Source organism: Pan troglodytes, chromosome 1 (assembly GCF_028858775.2).
Source record: "Pan troglodytes isolate AG18354 chromosome 1, NHGRI_mPanTro3-v2.0_pri, whole genome shotgun sequence".
Classification (NCBI taxonomy): Eukaryota; Metazoa; Chordata; class Mammalia; order Primates; family Hominidae; genus Pan; species Pan troglodytes.
The window spans coordinates 167,584,874-167,607,298 of record NC_072398.2 but is presented as its reverse complement, the minus strand read 5'-3'; the positions used below and the strand labels follow the sequence as shown (position 1 = coordinate 167,607,298).

Below are 22,425 nucleotides of genomic sequence, written 5' to 3'. Positions count from 1 at the left end.
GACGGGGTTTCACCATGTTAGCCAGGATGGTCTCGAGCTCCTGACCTCATGATCCGCCCGTCTCGGCCTCCCAAAGTGCTGGGATTACAGGCGTGAGCCACCGCACCTGGCCTAAGTTTTTGTATTTTTAGCAGAGTCAGGGTTTTACCATGTTGGCCAGGCTGGTCTCAAACTCCTGACCTCAGGAGATCCACCCGCCTTGGCCTCCCAAAGTGTAGGGATTACAGGCGTGAGCCACCATGCCCAGCCTGTTTTTATTTTTTTGAGATAGAGTCTCGCTCCATTGCCCTGTGCTCCAGCACAGGCTGGAGTGCAGTTGTGAAATCTTAGCTCACTGTAGCCTCTGTCTCTGGGTTCAAGTGATTCTCCTGCCTCAGCCTCCCAAGTAGCTGGGATTACAGGTGCTCACCACCATGCCTAGCTAATTTTTTTTGTATTTTTAGTAGAGATGGGGTTTCATCATGTTGTCCAGGCTGGTCTTGAACTCCTGGCGATCTGCCCACCTTGGCCTCCCAAAGTGCTAGGATTACAGGCATGAGCTACCGTGCCTGGCCATTATTTTATTTTTTAGATACAGTATCTCACTATGTCACCCAGGCTGGAGTACAGTGGTGCCATCATGGTTCACTGCAGCCTTGACCCCCTGGGCTCAAGTGATCCTCCTACCTCAGCCTTACAGGTAGCCAGGACTATAGGCATATACCACTGCACCTGGTTAACATGAAATGTTTTGATACAAGCATACAATGTGTAATAATCACATTAGGGTAAATGAGGTATTCATTACCTCAAGCATTTATTCTTTGTATTATAAACATTCCATTTATACTTTTAGTTATTTAAAAATGGTACAGTAAATTATTGTTGACTGCAGTCACCCTGTTGAGCTATCAAATACTAGATCTTATTCATTCTGTGTAATTATATTTTTGAATCCATTAATCTTCCCTACCCCACCCACTCTTCTCAGCCTCTGGTAACCATAATTCTGTTCTTCATCTCCAAGAGTTCAATTGTTTCAATTTTTAGCTCCCACTAATGAGTGAGAATATTGAAAGTTTGTCTTTCTGTGCCTGGCTTGTTTCACTTAACATCATGACCTCCAGTTCCAGCTATGTTGTTGCAAGTGACAGGATCTCCTTCTTTTTTATGGCTGAATCCATTGCATATACATTTTATTTATTCATTCGTCTGCTGATGGACACTTAGGTTGCTTGCGAATCTTGGCTATTGTGAACGGTGCTGCAATAAACATAAGAGTGGAGCTATCTTTTCAATATATGGATTTCCTTTATTGCCTGTCGTTTGGATAAAAGCCATTTTACCTGGGTGAGATGATGTCTCATTGTAGTTTTGATTTGCATTTCTCTGATCATCAGTGATGTTGAGCACTTTTTCATATTCCTGTTTGCCATTTGTATGTCTTCTTTTGAAAAATGTGTATTCAGATCTTTTGCTCATTTTTTAATTGGGTTATTTGATTTTTTTTCCTATTGAGTTGCTTGAATTCCTTATATATTCTGGTTGTTAATCCCTTGTCAGATGGGTAGTTTGCGCATATTTTCTCCCATTCTGTGGGTTCTGTCTTTGTTGATTGCTTCCTTTGCTGTGCAGAAGCTTTTAAACTTGATGGATCCCATTTGCCCGTTTTTGCTTTGGTTGCTTGTGCTTGTAGAGTATTACTCAAGAAATTTTTGCCCAGACCAATGTCCTAGAGAGTTTCCCCAGTGTTTTCTTGGAGCAGTTTCATAGTGTGAGGTCGTATATTTAAGTCTTTAATCCATTTTGATTTGATTTTTGTATGTGATGAGAGATAGGGGTTTAGTTTCATTTTCTGCATATAGATATCCAATTTTCCCCCAAAGAGACTCTCTTTTCCCCAGTGTATGTTCTTGGCACCTTTGTCAAAAATGAGTTCACTGTAGATGTGTGTATTTGTTTCTGGGTTCTCTATTCTGTTCCATGGTCTAGGTATCTGTTTTTATGCCAGTACCATGCTGTTTTGGTTACTGTAGCTCTGTAGTAAAATTGAAGTCAGTGTAATGTAATTCCTCCAGTTTTGTTCTTTTTGCTTAGGATAGTTTTGACTATTTGGGGTCTTTTGTGGTTCCATATAAATTTTAGGATTATTTTTTCTATTTCTGTGAGGAATGTCATTGGTAGTTTGATGGAGATTGCATTGAATCTGTTGATTGCTTTGGGTAGAATGGACATTTAATGATATTGATTCTTCCAATCCATGAACATGGAATATTTTCCCATTTTTTTGAATTTCTTTCATCAGTGTTCTATAGTTTTTTATTAAGATCTTTTACTTCTTCTTTTTTCTTTTTTTTTTTTTTGAGACAGAGTCTCGCTCTGTCACCCAGGCTGGAGTGCAATGGCATGATCTTGGCTCACGGCAACCTCTACCTCCCAGGTTAAAGCAATTCTCCTGCCTCAGTCTCCTGAGTAGCTGGGATTATAGGCGCATGCCACCATGCCCAACAAATTTTTGTATTATGTTTATTTTTTTTTAGTAGAAACGGGGTTTCACCATGTTGGCCAGGCTGGTCTTGAACTCCTGACCTTGTGATCTGCCCATCTCAGCCTCCCAAAGTGCTGGGATTACAGGTGTGAGCCACCACGCCCGGCCTTGAGCCACTGTGCTTGGCCTGATCTTTTATTCTTTAGTTAATTCTTAGGTATTTAATTTTATTTGTGGCTATTGTAAATGAGATTTTTCAAATTTCTTTTTCAAATTGTTCACCATTGGCATACAGAAGTACTAGTGATTTTTGTATGTTGATTTTTTATGCTGTGACTTTACTGAGTTTGTTTTACAGTTCTAATAGTTTTTTTGTGGTGTTTTAAGGTTTTTCCAAATATAAAATTATATCATCTGCAAACAAGGATAATTTGACTTCTTCCTTTCCAGTTTGGGTGACCTTTATTTCTTTCTCTTGTCTGATTGCGCTAGCTAAGACTAACAGCACTATGTTGAATAACAGTTGTGAAAGTGGGCATTCTTCTTTTGTTCCAAATCTTAGAGGAAAGGCTTTCAGTTTTTCCCCATTCAGTATGATACTAGCTGTGGGTCTGTCATGTATGGCTTTTATTGTGTTGAGGTATGTTTTTTCTAAACTCAATTTTTTGAGGGTTTGTGTCAGGAAGGGGTGTGGAATTGTATCAGATACTTTTTCAGCATCAACCAAAATGGTCATATGGTTTCTGTCCTTCATTGTGTTGATTTGATGTACCACATTGATTGATTTGCATATGTTGAGCCATTCTTGCATCCGTGGGATTTATCTGTAGGGTAATGATGAATGATCTTTTTAATGTACTGTTGAATACAGTTTGCTAGTATTTTGTTGTGGATTTTTGCATCAATGTTCATCAGGGATATTGGCTTGTAGTTTTTTTTTCTTTTTTTAATATGTCTTTCTCTGGTTTTGTTATTAGGAATACTGGGCTCGTAGAATGAGTTTGGAAGTATTCTCTCTATTTTTTGGAATAGTTTGAATAGGACTGATATTAGGATTTTTCTTTAAATGTTTGGTGAAATTCAACAGTGATGCCATCAGGTTCTAGGCTTTTCTTTGCTGGGAGACTTTTAATTACTGCTTTGATGTCATTGCTTGTTATTGATCTGTTCAGGTTTTGGATTTCTTCCTGGTTCAGTCTTGGTAGGTTGTATGTGTCTAGGAATTTATCAGTTTCTTCTAGGCTTTCCAGTTTTTTGGCATATAATTGCTCATAGTAGTCTCTGGTGATCCTTTGAATTTCTGCAGTATTGGTTGTAATGTCTCCTCTTTAACCTCTGATTTTATTTATTTAAGTCTTCTTTCTTTTTTTCCTAGTCTGGCTAAAAATGTCTCAATTTTGTTTATCTTTTCGAAAACCAACTTTTTGTTTCGTTGATCTTTCAACTTCGTTTATTTCTGCTCTGATCTTTACTATTTCTTCTACTAATTTTCTGTTTATTTTGCTGTAGCTTTTCTAGTTCTTTAAGATGTATCATTAGGTTGTTTATTTGAAGTTTTTCTACTTTTTTGACATAGGCACTTATTGCTATAAACTTTCCTCTTAGTACTATTTTCATGTATCCCATAGGTTTTGGTATGTTGTGTTTCCATTTTCATTTGTTTGAAGAAATTTTTAAATTTTCTTCTTAATTTCTTCGTTGGCACACTGGTCATTCAGGATCATATTGATTAATTTCCATGTGTTTGTACTGTTTCCAAAATTCCTCTTGTTATTGATTTCTAGTTTTATTCCATTGTGGTTAGAAAGGATACCTGATATGATATCAGTGTTTTGAATTTTTTAAGACTTGTTTGTGGTCTATTATATGGTCTATCTGTGTGCCAAGGAGAAGAATGTGTATATTCTCTAGCCATTGGATGAAATGTTGTATAAATATCTGATAGGTCCACTTAGTTTACACTGCAGATTAAGTCTGATGTTTCTTTGTTGATTTTTTGTCTGGATGATTTGTCCAGTGCTGAAATTGACATCTCTAGCTATTACCCTATTGGAGACACTCTCTTTAGCTCTAATAATATTTGTTTTATATATCTAGGTGCTCCAGTGCTGGATGCATATATATTTACCATTGTTATATCTCTTGTGAATTGATCCGTTTGTCATTATATAATGACCTTCTTTGTCTTTCTCTTTTTTTGTTTTTTGTTTTTTTTTTTTTGAGACAGAGTCTTGCTCTGTTGCCCAGGCTGGAGTGCAGTGGTGTGATCTCGGCTCACTGCAACCTCCTGCCTCCAGAGTTCAAGTGATTCTCCTGCCTCAGCCTCCCAAGTAGTGGGACTACAGGTGTGCACCACCACGCCCAGCTAATTTTTGTATTTTTAGAAAAGACGAGGTTTTGCCGTGTTGGCCAGGCTGGTCTTGAACTCCTGACCTCAGGCAATCCGCCTGCCTCGGCCTGCCAAAGTACTGGGATTAGAGGTGTGAGCCACCGTGCCCAGCTTCTTTGTCTCTTTTTATAGCTTTTGTCTTGAAATCTGTTTTGTCTGATGTAAGTATAGCTACTCCTGCTCTTTTTGGTTTCCATTTGCATGGAATATCTTTTTCCATCCTTTTATTTTCAGTCTATGTGTGTCTTTATAAATGAAGTATGTTTCTTGTAGGCAACAGACTGTTCAAGCGATTCTCCTGCCTCAGCCTGTGGAGTAGCTGTGATTACAGGTGCATGCCACCATGCCCAGCTATTTTTTTTGTATTTTTAGTAGAGACAAGTTTTCACCATGTTGGCCACGCTGGTCTCAAACTTCTGACCTCAAGTGATCTGCCCACCTTGGCCTCCCAAAGTGCTGGGATTACAGGCATGAGCCACCGCGCCTGGCCTAAGTGAGGTGATCTTGGCTTACTGGAACCTCCGCCTTCCAGACTCAGGTTATCCTTTCACCTCAGCCTCCCAAGTAGCTGAGACTACAGGCACATGCCACCATGCCCAGCTAATTTTTTGTATTTTTGTAGAGATGGGGGTTTGGCCATGTTCCCCAGGCTGGCAAATAACATCTTATAACTCATTATTTTAAGCTAATGATTACTTAATACTGATTGTAAAAACTAACAAATAAGCAAAGAGAAAATTAACAAAAACTCTACACTTTAACTTTATTCCCCTGCTTTTTAACTTTTTATTGTTTCTATTTATATTTCATTCTGTCTGTGTCTTGAAAAGTTATGGTTATTATTTTTGATGGGTTCATCTTTTAGTCTTTCTACTCAAGATATGGGTAGTTTACAAACCTTAATGACAGTGTTAAAATACTTTGTGTACTTACTATTACCAGTGAGTTTTGTACCTTCAGATGATTTCTTATTGCTTATTAATGCCCTTTTCTTTCTGGTTGAAGAACTCCCTTTAGCATTTCTTGTAGGATAGGTCTAGTGTTGATGGAATCCCTCAGCTTTTTTGTCTGGGAAAATCTTTATATCTCCTTCATGTTTGACAGGTATTTTTGCTGGATATACTATTCTAGGATAAAAGTTTTTTTTTCCTTTAGTACTTCAAATATGTTGTGCCATTCTTTTCTGGCCTGTGTGGCTTTCTACTGAGAAGTCTGCTGCCAGATGTATTGGAACTCCTTTGTATGCTGTTTCTTTCTTCTTGCTGCTTTTAGGATTCTTTCTTTATCCTTAACCTTTGGGAGTTTGACTGTTAAAAAGTCTTGAGGTAGTCTTATTTGCATTAAATCTGCTTGGTGTTCTATAACCTTCCTGTACTTGAATATTGGTATCTTTCTCTAGGTTTGGAATGTTCTCAGTTATTATCCCTTTGAATAAACTTTCTACCCTGATCTCTCTCTCTCTCTCTCTGTTACCTCTTTAAGGCCAGAAGCTCTTAGATTTGTCCATTTGAGGCTATCTTATAGATCTTCTAGGCATGCTTCTTTTGTCATTCTTATTTTTCTTTAGTTTCCACTGACTGGGAATTTTCAAATAGCCTGCCTTTGAGCTTACTAATTCTTTCTTTTGCTTGATCAATTCTGCTGTTGAGAGACTCTGATGCATTCCACAGTATGTCAATTGAATTTTTTAGCACCAGAATTTCTGCTTGATTTTAACAAATTATTTCCATCTCTGTTAAGGATAGAATTCTAAATTCCTTCTCTGTTATATCTTGAACTTTTTGAGTTTCTTCAAAACAGTTATTTTGAATGCTATGTTTGAAAGGTCACATACCTCTATCACTCTGAGATTGGTTGCTGGTGCCTTATTAAGTTCCTTTGGTGAGGTCATGTTTTTCTGGATGGTCTTAATGCTTGTGGATATTCATCTGGATATTGATAAGTTAGGTATTTATTGTAGTCTTCACAGTCTGGGCTTGTTTATACCCATCCTTCTTGGGAAGGCTTTCCAAGTATTCAAAGGGAGTTGAGTGTTGTCATCCATGGTCACTGCAGCCATATTTGCATTAGGGGGCAACCCAAGCCCAGTTACACTGTGACTCTTGCAGGCTCATAGAGGTACCACTTTGATGGTCTTGGGTAACAAATCTGAGAGAATTCTTTGGATTACCAGACAAAGACTCTTGTTCTTTTCCCTTACTTTCCCCCAAAGAAATGGAGTCTGTCTCTCCATGTTGAGCTGATGGGAGCTGGAGGAGGGGTGACAAAAGTACCCATCTGGCCATCACATTGGGACTGTGCTACATCAGACCTGAAGCTAGCACAGCACTGGGTCTTACCCAAGGCCTGCGGCAGTCACTGCCTGATTCCTGCCGATGTTCACTCAAGGCCCAAGGGTTCTTCATCAGCAGGTATTGAATCCAGCCAGGCTTATGCCCTTTCCTTAGGGTGGCAGCTTCCCCAGTCCACAGCCTATGTTGGGTCAGAAATGCTGTCTGGGAGCCAAGGCCTGGAGTTAGGAACCTTAATCAGGAGCCAGGCCTGGAATCCGGGACTCCAGGAGTCTGCCTGGTGCTGTGCTCCACTGTGGCCTGAAGCTAGGGCCTGGAATGTGGGCCTCAGGACTCTGCCTGGTACCTTATTTTGCTGTGGCAGAGCTGGTATTTAAGTTGCAAGACAAAGTCCTCTTTTACTCTCCAGTCTCCTTTCCTTAAGCAGAAGGCATCCTTAAGCCATGCTGCCTGGGGTTGAGGGAGGGGTGATGCAAGCACTCCCTTGGCTGCCCTAGCTGGTGTCTTGCTAGGTCATGTGCACCCCCAGTCCACTGCGTCTGAGTCCAACACAGCACCAGGACTTGCCTAGGAAGTCCTTGTGGTCTAAACTGCCTTTCAAATTTATTTAAGACCCCAGAGTGCTTTAGCCTACAGTGGTGTGCCTATCTGGAACTCAGATTCCTACTGCTGGGATGGACCATTCCCTTCTGGCTAGGACTAGCCTAAATGCTCCCTCCATAGGTACCAGCTGAATTCTGCCCTGTGTTGCTTTCTGCTGTGACAAGCAAGACTGAGTTCCAGTGCAGAGTCCCATAGTCACTGCACTCTCCCTCCCCAAACACACAGATTCTCTCTTCATGCCATGCAGCTGCTGCTGGGGAATGGAGAAGTGATGTTGACAATTCAATACTGTCTTTCTTACCCTCTTCAGTGCCTCTTTCCTTGATATAATATTAAAACCAGGTACTGTGATTGCTCAGCTGATTTTGGTTCGTATGAAAGTACTTTCTTGTGGGGATAGCTGTTGAATTTGGTGTTCCTGCCAGGGGGACAGTCGCTGGAGGGTTCTATTTGGCCATCCTGCTCTGCCTCCTCTGTCATAGTTTGTTTTTTAATATGCTTATTTTAGTTTGCTTTTGGTTTATCTTGTTTTAAGATTGTAATTAAGAAGCACTTACAGGAGAGGAAAAATACATTTTCCTTCTGTCCTTCTAGGTTCTCTAATGTGCCCATGTAACAAAAGACAGATTAACAAGACAAAAACATAACGCATTTATTGAATATAAGTTTGAAACCTTCAGAAGGAAATGAAGACCCGAAGAAACAGTTAAACCTGAGTGTTTTTATACTAACTTTGATGAAGAGGGGAGAGTTGTAGAAAATGTGATAGGACAATAGGGTATGAGTCAAGAGTAGTAAACGGGAAACTTGGCAAAACCTGTTCATTTTGGTTCCTCTGGGTATCCTTTCACCTTTGGAGATAAAGATGCTTCTTTTCTCTGGGTATAGGGAGGGCATCTCTCACATGAGGATTTTATGATCTGCTTCAGGGGATGGTCAGTTCTTCCTGCACCTGCCCTTCCTCAGATTCCTTTAGCTTAAAATATTCAATATGCCAAGGTGCCAGATTTTGAAGTTGCATGTTCAGAACTCCATCACACTCAAGTGTGGAAACTCAGGTTAGCTTGCTTAGTATTAATGCATTATTCCTCCTTTGGAAATGTATGTATTATTTAGGAAAATGGCTTATGTATATTATTGTAATTTGATTTTTTCTGAAATGTCTATCCCTTACGCTTTTAGAGATGCTTATATACATTAATTTTCAGAGACCTAAAAATATTGAATAAATACTGTTTGTTGCTTTTAAACAATCCATGGGGAGTAGAAAAATTTTGATTTTAGTATTGATTGTTTACCGTTTCTTGTAGAGATTCACAGTTCTTCTATACTTGATCCAAAGTGTTACCAGTGTCTTTAAGGCAAATGGCAACACTTGAGCCGGGGAAAGTTATTTTATTTTAATAACTTTTTTTTTTTCCCAAAGCTGCATTGGCTGTTTGATGAGAAAGTTATAGAGAATCAGTTTTTGTAGCACATCATTACTAAAGTATGACTGTGTTCCATTTAACTGCTTAGTTTCTTTCTACTTACCCATTGCTATGGAAAATATAAAAGGATGATTTTTTTTTTTTCTTTCTTGAGACAAGTCTTGCTCTGTCACCCAGGCTGGAGTGCAATGGCATGATCTCGGCTCACTGCAACCTCTGCCTCCCAGGTTCAGTTGATTCTTCTGCCTCAGCCTCCCAAGTAGCTGGGATTACAGGCATGTGCCACCACACCCAATTAATTTTTGTATTTTTAGTAGAGACGGGGTTTCACCATGTTGGTCAGGCTGGTCTTGAACTCCTGAACTCAGGTGATCTGCCCACCTTGGCCTCCCAAAGTGCTGTGATTACAGACATAAGCCACCACACCCTGCCAAAAGGAAGATTTTATTATGGAAAATTTTAGCCAAATTCTCTTCTCTAAAATGTTTAAAATTTTAATTTAAAGGCAGTTAGTAGGTATTGTTAACAACAAAACTACTTGTTTTTAAAATTCAAACATAATTATGAATAGTTCAACAATTAATAAAAGGAACATTTAAGTAGTGCTTAAGCCCATTTTTCTGAGAATGAGACAGAATTGAAGCTGAGTAAATATACATCAGTGTGTTTTCTTTATGTAATTCTGAATCTTATGTAAATGAATTTGTAGAATTAAGCACTGTGGAAGGAATCGTTTTTTGCCCTTCCCAAGTGAAGCTCCCATAGGTACAGTTGGGTTGTCCTTCTGGGTTGCTTTAAGGGCACTTTAGCTGTTTTAAAAACTTAAGTACTAATTTCATAGTCAGTGTCAGCTGAATTTATTGAAGTAGGTCAGACTCTGGATAGGAACTTGTTTCCCAACCCTAAAGAGAGTCATTATCCATTCTTCTATTTGTTAGAGAATGGTAATAAATTCTTCCACATTGACCACAAGTCTAGAGCAATTTCAGAAAATCTAGATAGTTGGATTTCTTCAGGTATAGGAAATTACTTAAGATTCTCTCTGACTTTTATTATCCCAGTGGACCAAAAACAAAAACAAAACAAATAAAAAGAAAAGTCAACTCCTTTCCACCCCCAAAGAAGCCATATTCAATGGTTGTATTCTTTAAAATAGAAACTTATATCCCTCCCTGCCCCCAATCCCGCCACCCAGCCAAAGAATACACATGCAAAAATGCAATTAATTCTTTGGGGAATTCTTTTCTTAAAAAAATTTTTATTATTGTAGGTTATTCTTCCTCTCCAGTTTAATTAAGCAAACTTTTAATGTACTATATGCCTAGCAATGTTTTCTTTGGACACTGGAAAATCAGTTTCTCTGCCTATGGGATACAAAATTCTTATCTGGTTAGCAGTTAAGAAATAGTATAGTCATATGATAAAACATGGGGACTGAAAGTATAAGTATTGTGAGAAGTCAGTAGTTAGTGATCAATATGTTTTTAATTTATGAAGGAAGGCTTCATGGAAGATTTAGGATTTCAGATGATGCTTGAAGGTTGGATATGAGTTGATAGAAATAGATGTGTAGAATATGGAATAAGAAGCATGAACAGAAACTTTGAATTTCAAAGTGCCAGATAGTAACTTAAAAATGTTTTTGGGTGAGAACTCATATATGGCACTGTGTTAAAGCAACCTCGGCAAAATTAATTGGTCTGCCATCACAAATTAATGTTGCAGATCAGTAAGTGAAAAATCAGGGACTCACAAACTCAAGTCTTTTGAACTTAAACGTCCTTGCTGTATTAACATTCACTGATAACCTTTGAGGGTGGCATTGAGAATCTACTAGGTGCTATTACATTCTGAGAATAGAAAACTTATTAAGTTTCTTTCTGAGAGATAGAGAGACAGAGACCCACACACATGCGTGTATACTATGGTTAATTTCTTGTGCAAATCACTCAATGTATATATGCTATAGAAAAGTTAATCTGGGTTTCCCATGATTGTCTCATAGTGGGAATATCTTCTTAGAGATTATAGCGTTTAAAGAATATTGGTATAATTCAACAATTAAATACAAACACTTCATGTAATGTTGTAAAACTGGAGAAAATCTGGATTAGATTTCAGTGAGCAATAATACGTCATTCTTCAATATGGCACACCTTCCTAATGGGTTAATTAGTATATTTGACTGTATGTGATTTTTACCTTACATGCCAGTTTAAAAAGCTGTGATTATACTGTACCTCTTTGGGCCTTCTCACAATTTTGTAGTCAACTGTTAGTTAAATAGTGAGTGGGTGTTTACTCTTTACTAAATGGAGATAGCTTTACATCTTTTTTTTTCTTTCTTTCTTTTCTTTTGAGATGGAGTCTCACTCCGTCGCCCAGGCTGGAGTGCAGTGGCTCAATCTCAGCCCACTGTAACCTCTGCCTCTCGGGTTCAAGTGCCTCAGCCTCCCAAGTAGCTGGGACTGCAGATGCCCACCACCACCCTGGCTAATTTTTTGTATTTTTAGTAGAGATGGGGTTTCACCATGTTGGCCAGATGGTCTCGATCTCTTGACCTCGTGATCCACCCACCTCGGCCTCCCAAAGTGCTGGGATTACAGGCGTGAGCCACCACACCCGGCCACCTTTATGTCATTTTAAATGATTTAAGAATAAAAGCTACTTAACCAACTTATGAGGCATTACAGAATAGGAGCTAAGAGCATGGATTATGGAGCCAGTCTGCCTGGATTCAAATCCAGACTTTGCTGCTTATTACGTGAATGGCCATTGCCTTTGTTTTCCCAGCTATAAAGTGGGTATAATGATAATACCTATTTCTTTTCTTTTTTTTTTTTTTGGATGGAGTCTCACTCTGTCGCCCAGGCTGGAGGGCAGTGGTGTGATCTTGGCTCACTGCAACCTCCACCTCCTGGGTTCAAGCGATTCTCCTGCCTCAGCCTCCTGAGTAGCTGGGATTACAGGCACGCACCACCATGCCCGGCTAATTTTTGTATCTTTAGTAGAGACAGGGTTTCACCATGTTGGTCAGGCTGGTCTCGAACTCCTGACCTCGTGATCTGCTCACCTCGGCCTCCCAAAGTGCTGGGATTACAGGTGTGAGCCACCGCGCCTGGCCAGATAATACCTATTTCATAGGTTCGTTGTATTTGGTATATAGTAAGCACTATCAAGTGTTAGTTATTACAAATCCATTATCCCTTATTTGCAATTTTGAAATTAAAGTAATCAAACCATAAAGCAATAGTTTTTATACAACTTATTTGACAGCAAAGCCTGATCTAATTAATGTCTTTTTAACATATAGTCTGTTTTTGACCCTATACTTGACCTTAAGTTATTTATAGTTTGTAAAAGTCCTTTGTAATGGCTGGGCATGGTGGCTGACGCCTATAATCCCAGCACTTTGGGAGGTCGAGGCAGGCAGATCACTTGATGCCAGGAGTGTGAGACCAGCCTGGCCAACATGGTGAAACCGGTCTCTAATAAAAATACAAAAATTAGGCAGTTATGGTGGCACACGCCTATAATCCCAGCTACTCGGGAGGCTGAATCATGAGAACCGCTTGAACTCCAGAGGTGGAGGTTGCAGTAAGCTGAGATTGTGCCACTGCACTCCAGCCTGGGTGACAGAGCATGACTCTGTCTCAAAAAAAAGTCCTTTATAAAATGCAGATACTCGTGTTACTATTTTATGATACATATTGGGCAGTATAGTTGACAGCCTTATGAAGTAAAAATAAACCTGGATATAATTATTATTGAGTACAGTCAGCCCTCTGTATCCATGGGTTCTATATCTGTGGATTCAGCCAACCATGGATTGAAAATATTCGGGAAATATAAAAGGATGATTGTGCCTGTACTGAACATGTAGATTTTTTTCCCTTGCATTATCCCCTAAACAATACAGTATAACAACTATTTATGTAGCATTTTACATTGTTAGGTATTATAAGTAATCTAAAGATGATTTAAAGTATACAAGAGAATGAGCAGAGGTTATATGCAAATACTATGGCATTTTATATAAGGGATGAGCATCCATGAAGTTTGATTTCTGTGGTAGTGGGGGGTCCTAGAATGAATCCCCCACAGATACTGAGGGATGATTCTAATGTTAATAATAGTGTCTATTTATTGAATGTTTACCGTGTGCCAGGCACTATGCTGGGTATTTTATATCCATTATCTTATTTATTCCAGTAGTCTGCAGTAGGGAAGTTGTATTGATCCTGTTTTTAATGTGCTGAAGTTTAAGTACATTAAGTAATTTGCCCAGCGTCACTCCAGCAGTGTGCCAGCAGTGCTAGATTCAGATTTTATCTCTCTGACTTTCTCGGTAACTCCTGTGTTCTTTCTGTAACCTACACTGCCTCTCTAATTTAGACAATTTTCATAAGGAAATAAAAATCACTGATATGCTAAAGTACATTGTTGTTTTGCTCTTTTTACCTTTGATCTTAGGTGCTGGAAAACCGCCTATGTTTGGTGATTATGAAGCTCAGAGACACTGGCAAGAAATAACTTTTAATTTACCGGTCAAACAATGGTATGATAATTTTAACTTGTTTTTCTTGTTTATCATAGTTAATATAGATTGTTTGAAAATATTAAAGGGACAACACGCTATTTTCTTCATCTTGAACATCCTCATCTCTTGCATGCTGGTGCCACATATGTATTGCCTTGCATTTTGTAGGCCTGTCTTTGAAATTTGATAGTCCTGAAAGTTAATTCATATACTTAGTTAGGTGGGCTATGATGCTGAACTAGAACGTTGATGATAAAACTCTGAATGTGTATATCCTCTGTACATAAACTATGGAAGCACCATCATAGGCTAAAAACATTTCTTCCCTGTTCCCTCATCCACTGTTTCTCTCACTAAAGATCACTATGATTGTAACTATAGATAAAAATAAAAGAGAGCTTTGGCAGTAGCTGATGGCTGAATTTGCAGAGCTGAAAAGGGGACCAAAGGGAGAAGCCTACAATAATAGGACTTGTTTTCAACTCTGAAAATTTCACATGTGTCCTTTTGATTCACCTTTGAATACCCTGCATCTAGTATAGGGCATGGCACATTGTAGACCCTCAATAAAAATCTGTGGAAGGAATGAGTATTTAGGTGTTCATTTTCTCTTTTTTTTTTTTTGAGATGGAGTCTCACTCTGTCGCCCAGGCTGGAGTGCAGTGGCGCGATCTCAGCTCACTGCAACCTCTGCTGCCTGGGTTCAAGCGATTCTCCTGCCTCAGCCTCCCAAGTATCTGGGATTGCAGGTGCCTGTCACCATGCCCAGCTAATTTTTGTAGTTTTTAGTAGAGACAGGGTTTCACCATCTTGGCCAGGCTGGTTTTGAACTCCTAACCTCGTGATCCACCCACCTTGGCCTCCCAAAGTGCTGGGATTACAGACTTGAGCCACCAGGTGCGGTCTAGGTGTTCGTTTTCGTATGGTCTCATTTCCATAGCTTTCTCTTTGTATTATGAAGGAGGAGGTCAGCTCTACCCTTCATTGGTTATATGATACAGTATATATTGAACCTTCTGTTTCTGAAAACTCAGAGAACTTCATAGACATTTTTGTTAATTATTATTGCTCTCTATCATAATTGAGCAGTGGTGATTAACCTTAATTTTGTATACAAATCTACCTGAAATATAAAATAGCAGTAGCTTAGTGGTAAAGAGTGTAGGTGCTAGAGTCAGACTGTCTGAGTTCAGATCCCAGCTCTACTATTTATTAGCTGTGTGACCTTTGGCAAATCATTTAACTTTCTCAACCACAGTTTTATTACTTGTAGAATGAAAATAGTAGACTACATATTTCACTGGGTTATTGTGAGGACTGAATAAAATGATACATGTAAAGCACTTAGGCCAGTCCCTAGCATGTAACGAACTCTCAATAAATGTTAGCTGTGGTTATAGCATCATAGAAATTCATGCCTGTGTCATTTTTATTGAACATATCCTGATAACAGTTGATGACATTATTTATTGACTTACTAGATGGTTGGTAGGTTATTCTCTTAGAGACTGGCTATATAAACTGTTCATATTATATTGTTGACTGCTTTGGCTACTGCTTTTATATAGCTCTTTATCAGAGAGTTTTATGCAACAACTTCATATTGAGTTTTCTACTGATAGGTTGCCTGTTCCCTAGTCAGAGTTTGGAGTGTTTCAAATGGAAGAGGAACTCGAAACACTTTAAATGTCTCTTAGTAGGGGAATGATTAAATAAAGTCTATTTCTTATGTGCTCATTTTTTCTAGGTAGATTCCTAGAAGTGGAAGCTCTAAAGTAACACCAGGATATCTCTTTCTACGTACCCTGACCAACATTTAATAATACCGGACTTTTAAAATTGGCATTTCCTTGAGTAATTGTGACCTGAGCATCTTCTAATGTATTTATTGATAATTATATTTCTTTTTTTTGAGACGGAGTCTCGCTCTGTTGTCCAGGCTGGAGTGCAGTGGCTCGATCTCGGCTCACTGCAAGCTCTGCCTCCCAGGTTCACGCCATTCTCTTGCCTTAGCTTCCCGAGTAGCTGGGACTGCAGGCGCCCACCACCATGCCCGGCTAATTTTTTTTTGTATTTTTAGTAGAGACAGGGTTTCACCATGTTAGCCAGGATGGTCTTGATCTCCTGACCTCGTGATCCGCCCATCTCGGCCTCCCAAAGTGCTGGGATTACAGGCTTGAGCCACCGTGCCTGGCCGATAATTAGATTTCTTTTCAAAATTGCTTGTTCATTTCTTTCCCCCGTCTTTGTAGTGGATAATCATTTTTGTAATGATTTGTATGATTTTTAAATAGTTATACTAATTTTCTATGCTGTGTAATGAATGACCTCAAATGCTAATTGCTTAAACACACATTTATTAGCACAGTTTCTTTAGATCAGGAGTTTGGGCACAGCTTAGCTAGGTATTCTGCTCAGAGTTTCAGGAAGGCTATATTTCAGGTGTCAGCTGGGCTGCAGACTTATCAGAGGCTCAAATGGAGAAGGATCCATTTCCAAGTTCCCTCAGGCTGTTGGCAGAATTAGTTTCCTTGCATCTGCAAGAGTGAGGGCTTCAGTTTCTTGTTGTCTTGGCTCCTAGAGCTCACATGCCATTTGTTGCTATGTGGCTTCTCCAACATGGCCATGCACTAAAATATGCCAGCTTGCTTCTTTAAAGTCAGTGAGAGGCAGTCTGTCTAGTATATCTGCTAGCAAGACAGAATATTACATGTACGTGAAACAGAAGCACAAGAGTGATATCCTATCACATTTACCATATTGTATTAGTTAGATGCAAGTCACAGGACTTGCCTACGCTCAAGGGGAGGGGATTGTATGCACGCAGGAGTCTGAACAGCAGGAGATGGTGTTCTCGGTGGTGACCTTAAAGTCTGTCTACCACGACAGTATAGCAGTACTGTACACTTTAATCATTTTCCTCATGTGTGTGTATGTGTGTATAAAATAAACGTCTTCTTTCTGTTTGTTCTTGTCTTGTTCTGTAATTGGTGTCTGTTGTCTTATAAAACTTTCTACATTTTGATGTATGTAAGTTATTTCAACTATTCTTGCAACTTTTCTGTAACTTTGAAACTGTTTCAGGCTAAAAAATTTTTTTCTTTAAACAAAAATACCAAATATGACTCTGTGGGTTGTCTGTTAGAGAAAACTACATCATAAAGTTAATGGTAACACTCTTGAATGTAATTTTATAATTCGTGTGGCAGCCATTTTTTTTTTACTTACTAAACATCTACTGAGATTACATGGGAATTTAGTGGGAAAATACATTTCAATGTATAAATAGTATTTAGACAACTTTTTGGGTATTGATATATCTAAAGTAAGGCCAGGCGCAGTGGCTTACGCCTGTAATCCCAGCACTTTGGGAGACCAAGGCGGGCAGATCATGAGGTCAGGAGTTCGAGACCAGCCTGACCAACATGGAGAAACCCCATCTCTACTAAAAATATGAAATTAGCTGGGCATGGTGGTGCATGCCTGTAATCCCAGCTACTCAGGAGGCTGAGGCAGGAGAATCGCTTGAACCTGGGAGGGGGAGGTTGCAGTGAACCAAGATCGCAACATTGCACTCCAGCCTGGGCAACAAGAGCAAAACTCTGTCTCAAAAAAAAAAAAAAAAAAATTATATATATATATATATATATATATATATATATATATATATATATAATATATAAAGCAGGAGTATCAACTAATTGCTTTATTCCTACTGATATATTTTGATGCTTTACTTGAAACACTTTTAAGCTATCTTCTCTTATGCCTCTTTGTTCTGCTTTATGAATTTCCATAAGAATGGGGAGCACTGTTATAAATCCTATATTTTTTTCCTCCTAATCCAACCAATGACTTTATTTTTAGTATATATCATTGCATGCTTGCAGCTTACTGTCAATGCCTCTTTTACTCATCTCCAGTGGATCTCAAGGTTAAACTAAATGAAAAAATAGGTTTTGTCTATTTTCAGAAGCTGAACACCAAATCAAGTTGTATTGGACAAAATGTGATTCTTGAATTACTTGATGGTTTTCCATTGCTGTATCCATCTTAGTTGTTTTGTGGCTAGTAGCCAATTGGAACTACTATTGAGCACTTTGTGTCAGTCACTGACCTCACAGCTTTACTTGTTTAACTCAATGCTTCAACAGCTCTGAGGCTGATAAAATAAAACTTTATGCTATATAGTAACACGAGTTTGGAAATGATATAATTGGTGCCTGTCTTCAGGTATCTCTGTCTAGAAAAGTGGGTCCTTTGGTCTCCATTATTTGCCTGGCCCGGTTTCCCAGATTCAAGCTGCCAAAAGGGGCTCCAACTAACCCAGAGATTCTTAGACTCGCTGCTTCTTGGCTTCAAGTCCCAGCCAGACATGGAACCCAAGATTGTTCACATGGATGTTTCTGGAGGGACAATGGCCACCAGCTGGTACCATACTGTAGTACTCTATGCCCAGATGTCTTGGCTGTCTACCATGCCTTGATAATTTTAATCCCCATCTCTTCCGTACAAACCTATGTTTTATATAACTGACACTAAGAATAGACCTTCCGAAGATGATTAATAGGTTATTTGATGGGATCATGTTGAATGCTAATTTAAAGAAATATTTTTAATTCAAAAAGTAAGAGATTGTGATAGTGAGGAATTGTGACCCATTTGAAATAAGTTAGGCCGGGCATGGTGGCTCACCCCTGTAATCCCAGCACTTTGGGAGGCCGAGGAGGGTGGATCACTTGAGGTCAGGAGTTCAAGACCAGCCTGGCCAACATGGTGAAACCCCGTCTCTACTAAAAATACAAAAATTAGCTGGGCCTGGTGGTGGGTGCCTGTAATCCAAGCTACTCAGGAGGCTGAGGCAGGAGAATCGCTTAAAAAAAAAAAAAACCCAGGAGGCGGAAGTTGCAGTGAGCCAAGATTGCGCCACTGCACTCCAGTCTAGGTGACGGAGCAAGATTCCGTCTCAAAAAGAAATAAGCTTATGAACAATGGTTATTTATGGGTTATATAGTTTGGCTTGCACTGTTGTATTCTTATGATTGAGAAAATAAATGGAATAGAAGAAGAAGCTGCCTAGTTGTAAAGGACATGATTAAGAAATTATGTTAACTTAACTTTTAGTTCTCGAGTCATGATAGTTGTACATATTTCCTTCACATTCTGGCTAACCAGAGGAGCCTATCAATTTGTGGACATTAGACCTACTTTTCTTCCTAAAATTCAGAGAGCCTTGCATGTAACGAGGCTCTCGTTACATGTTGGTTGAATTGGTTGCAAACAATCCTATTCTTTTTGTTGCATATTTTTTGTTGTATGACTGTTAGTCATTGATGAAGTCTACTAATAGTAGGATGACAGTAAATCCCAGTTTGCCTAGGAGAGTCCTGGTTTGTGTCTGTTGACATGGCTTAATTATTAATAGCTTAATAATTAGTAAATTACATTATTAAGCTTAGATAAGTGAGGTGCAATGTTAAATTATAAGTCTACTTCTTGAATATTGATTAATGGAATGGTGCTTTCTTCTTTTTTTCTTTTTCAGGTATTTTAACAGCAGTGATAACAATTTACAGTATTGGGGATTGGATTACCCACCTCTTACAGCTTATCATAGTCTCCTATGTGCATATGTGTAAGTTTTTCTTTCTTAATGTAACTCTAAATTTTTATGCCCTTGGCAGATTTAGTAAGAAGCAGTGTGATGGGGCTTTCTTGACTAGAGGAGAGATTGCTTGTAGCTGCTATTGTATTTTTTTTTTTTTTTTTTTTTTTGAGATGAAGTCTCACTCCATCGCCCAGGCTGGAGTGCAGTGGTACAATCTCGGCTTACTGCAACCTCCACCTTCCAGGCTCAAGTGATTCTCTTGCCTCAGCCTCCTGAGTAGCTGGGAGTACAGGTGCCCGCCACCATGCCTGGCTAATGTTTGTATTTTTAGTAGAGACGGGGTTTCACCATGTTGGCCAGGCTGGTCTCAAACTCCTGACCTTAAGTGATCTGCCCACCTCAGCCTCCCAAAGTGCTGGGATTACAGGCATGAGCCACCGCACCCAGCCACTGCTATTGTATTGTGTATTACAAATGGATTTTAAGAAATAACTATTGGCTGGGAGTGGTGGCTCACGCCTGTAATCCCAGCACTGTGGGAGGCCAAGGCGGGCGGATCACGAGGTCAGGAGATTTAGACCATCCTGGCTAACATGGTGAAACCCCATCTCTACTAAAAATACAAAAATTAGTCAGGCGTGGTGGCACATGCCTGTAGTCCCAGCTACTAGGGAGGCTGAGGTAGGAGAATCGCTTGAACCCAGGAGGTGGAGGTTGCAGTGAGCCGAGATCACGCCACTGCATTCCATCCTGGGCAACAGAGTGAGACTCCATCTCAAAAAAAAAAAAAAAAAAAAAAAAAAAAAAAACCTATCAAAGTTTGAACATTTCTATAATTTTTTTGGAGGACATCTAGCAAGAAATGCAAAAAACCTAGTTTTGTTTTGAAGTAGAGATGTTATCCATATGTGTAGACTACTAAGAAATATATCTAATATGTGTTGTGTATAAGAAAGTTTTTTTTCTGGAACAGCTCAAAGTAAATGAAAAATATAGATCCAAATGGTGACCAACTAATCTGTCAAGTTAGAAACTAGAATAATTGTAGTGTTTCATTTGTGATTGAAGATCAAAATGGGAATTCCTCCTCCTTTTAAAGAAATTGAATAGTTATAGAAGATAAGGAACTTCTGTTTTGGTAAAGACCCAGTTCTACTCTGTAGTGGTATTCCATCTTAGATTTGAAGTGTGTCAGCAAAAATTTGAGGAACCTCTTCACAATATCTCGTGAACTCATCTTCCTTGTTTAATTTCTACTTTACAGCCCTGTGTCACTTCACGATGGGGATACATTCTGAGAAATGTGTGGTTAGGTGATTTCATCATTATGCAAGCATCATAGAGGGTACTTTAGTAGGCAAAATGGTATAGCCTATTATATCTAGGCTGTATAGCATAGCCTATTGTTCCTAGGCTACAAACCTGTACAGCATGTCACTGTACTGAATACTGTAGGCAGTTGTAACACAATGGTATTTGTATATTTAAACATATCAACACATAGCTAGCATAAAAATATGGTAGTACAATCTTATGGGATCATTGTCCTACATATGGTCCATTGTTGACTGAAATGTCATTATGCGGTGTCGTTATGAGTGTATTTAATATTTGCAAAAATAAGCTTCATGGATTGAAAATAAACTCCCAAACATCATCATTATAGTATTCAGGGTAATTGTAATATGGTTGAAAATTTCATTTAACAATTGTGTTTAGTTTTATGCAGTGATTTATGATTATTATAGCTGTTTATTGTAGCCAATTGTTATGATAACTAAAATATTATAAATTGTAAAGATGATCCTCTGATCAACACTAGCATATTGCTTTTTATAAAGTATGTGTTTGGTAAATGAAATGTGACACGCCAGATTGTTTTTACACTGGAAGAACTGTGAAGATAGGGCTTGTAGTTATACCTTACATAGTTTTGTTGGAAGGTAAGCAATGTAGATGCTGTTTTATAGCTTAAGTCAGTTTCACATGATTAAATAAAAAGAGTAAAACTTAAGCATTGACTCTGTTGCTTTATAAGAGAAATGGCCAATTCTCAAAATATTAATACATTCATACATCCTTCAATATCTTTATTGCTAAAAGTGATGAGGAATGAAGTATCTGTATATATGCTTTGATTTGCAGGGCAAAGTTTATAAATCCAGACTGGATTGCTCTCCATACATCACGTGGATATGAGAGTCAGGCACATAAGCTCTTCATGCGTACAACAGGTAAAAGAGCAATGGGTAGTGAATGTAAAATTTGATTTTTAAAAAATTTTGGACAAACTGGTAAAGGTACTATTATTGTTCTTACTGACTTTAAAATTGTGCAATTACACATACACATATATTTACAAATATACATATTTGTATACATGATCCAAGACCAAATGTATATGTAAGCTGAAACATGAAAGAGTAGAAAGGAATAATTCTGGGTGCTTTACATTTTTTATCTGACTTAATTCTTTGAACACCTAAATGAGATAAATACTATTATTCTTATTTTAAGCTGAGGAAACTGAGGCACAGTTAAATGAAGCAAGATAGCTATAAATTGAATCTTTAGTTTTTTAGGGTGCTGCTTTAATATCCTAATTCTAAATTTCTTTCATTTTTTCTTAAAGCAAACCTTGCAGTTGTCATCTTATACATTGTATTGTTGTGCAGTTTCTAAATTAAATAATCCACACAACAAATGTTTATTGAGCATGTGTGTGTGCTGTTGTAGGAGCTTGAAAGTAATAAGCTTAGATTTCTTTAAAAGCTTTACATGACTTATGCTTTAATGCTTTAAAAGCCCAGTCCTTTTCCTTAATTAGTCTAAATGTAGTCAGAGTTTGTTCTCCTTACAATTCATCCAGTCATGGAATCTTAGGCCCAAGAGATAACCTGTTTTTCCTGTCTTTCCCTCTCCCACACCACTGCCCTTCCCTCTCCAATGCTTTAATCCTTTCTGAACCACATACACACCATGTGATTATTTGGCTTCTGAACCAATATCCATACTTGCAGGGAACTCACAACCTTTAGAGACAGTCTATTCTGTTTTCAGAGAGCTCCAGTCATTAAAAATTACCTTTCTAAATTGA

The 22,425-nt window shown here is 38.6% G+C and overlaps 1 protein-coding gene across 1 annotated transcript in view; it reads left to right on the top strand.

Annotated features, from left to right (window-relative positions):
• Positions 1-22,425, top strand: part of ALG6 (ALG6 alpha-1,3-glucosyltransferase) — a 69,274-nt gene that overhangs the window by 15,276 nt on the left and 31,573 nt on the right. The window contains exons 3-5 of the mRNA XM_016919768.3: positions 13,654-13,738; positions 19,266-19,355; positions 21,474-21,562. Coding sequence (XP_016775257.2) covers positions 13,654-13,738; positions 19,266-19,355; positions 21,474-21,562 — 264 coding nt within the window. The remainder of the gene's footprint in view (positions 1-13,653; positions 13,739-19,265; positions 19,356-21,473; positions 21,563-22,425) is intronic.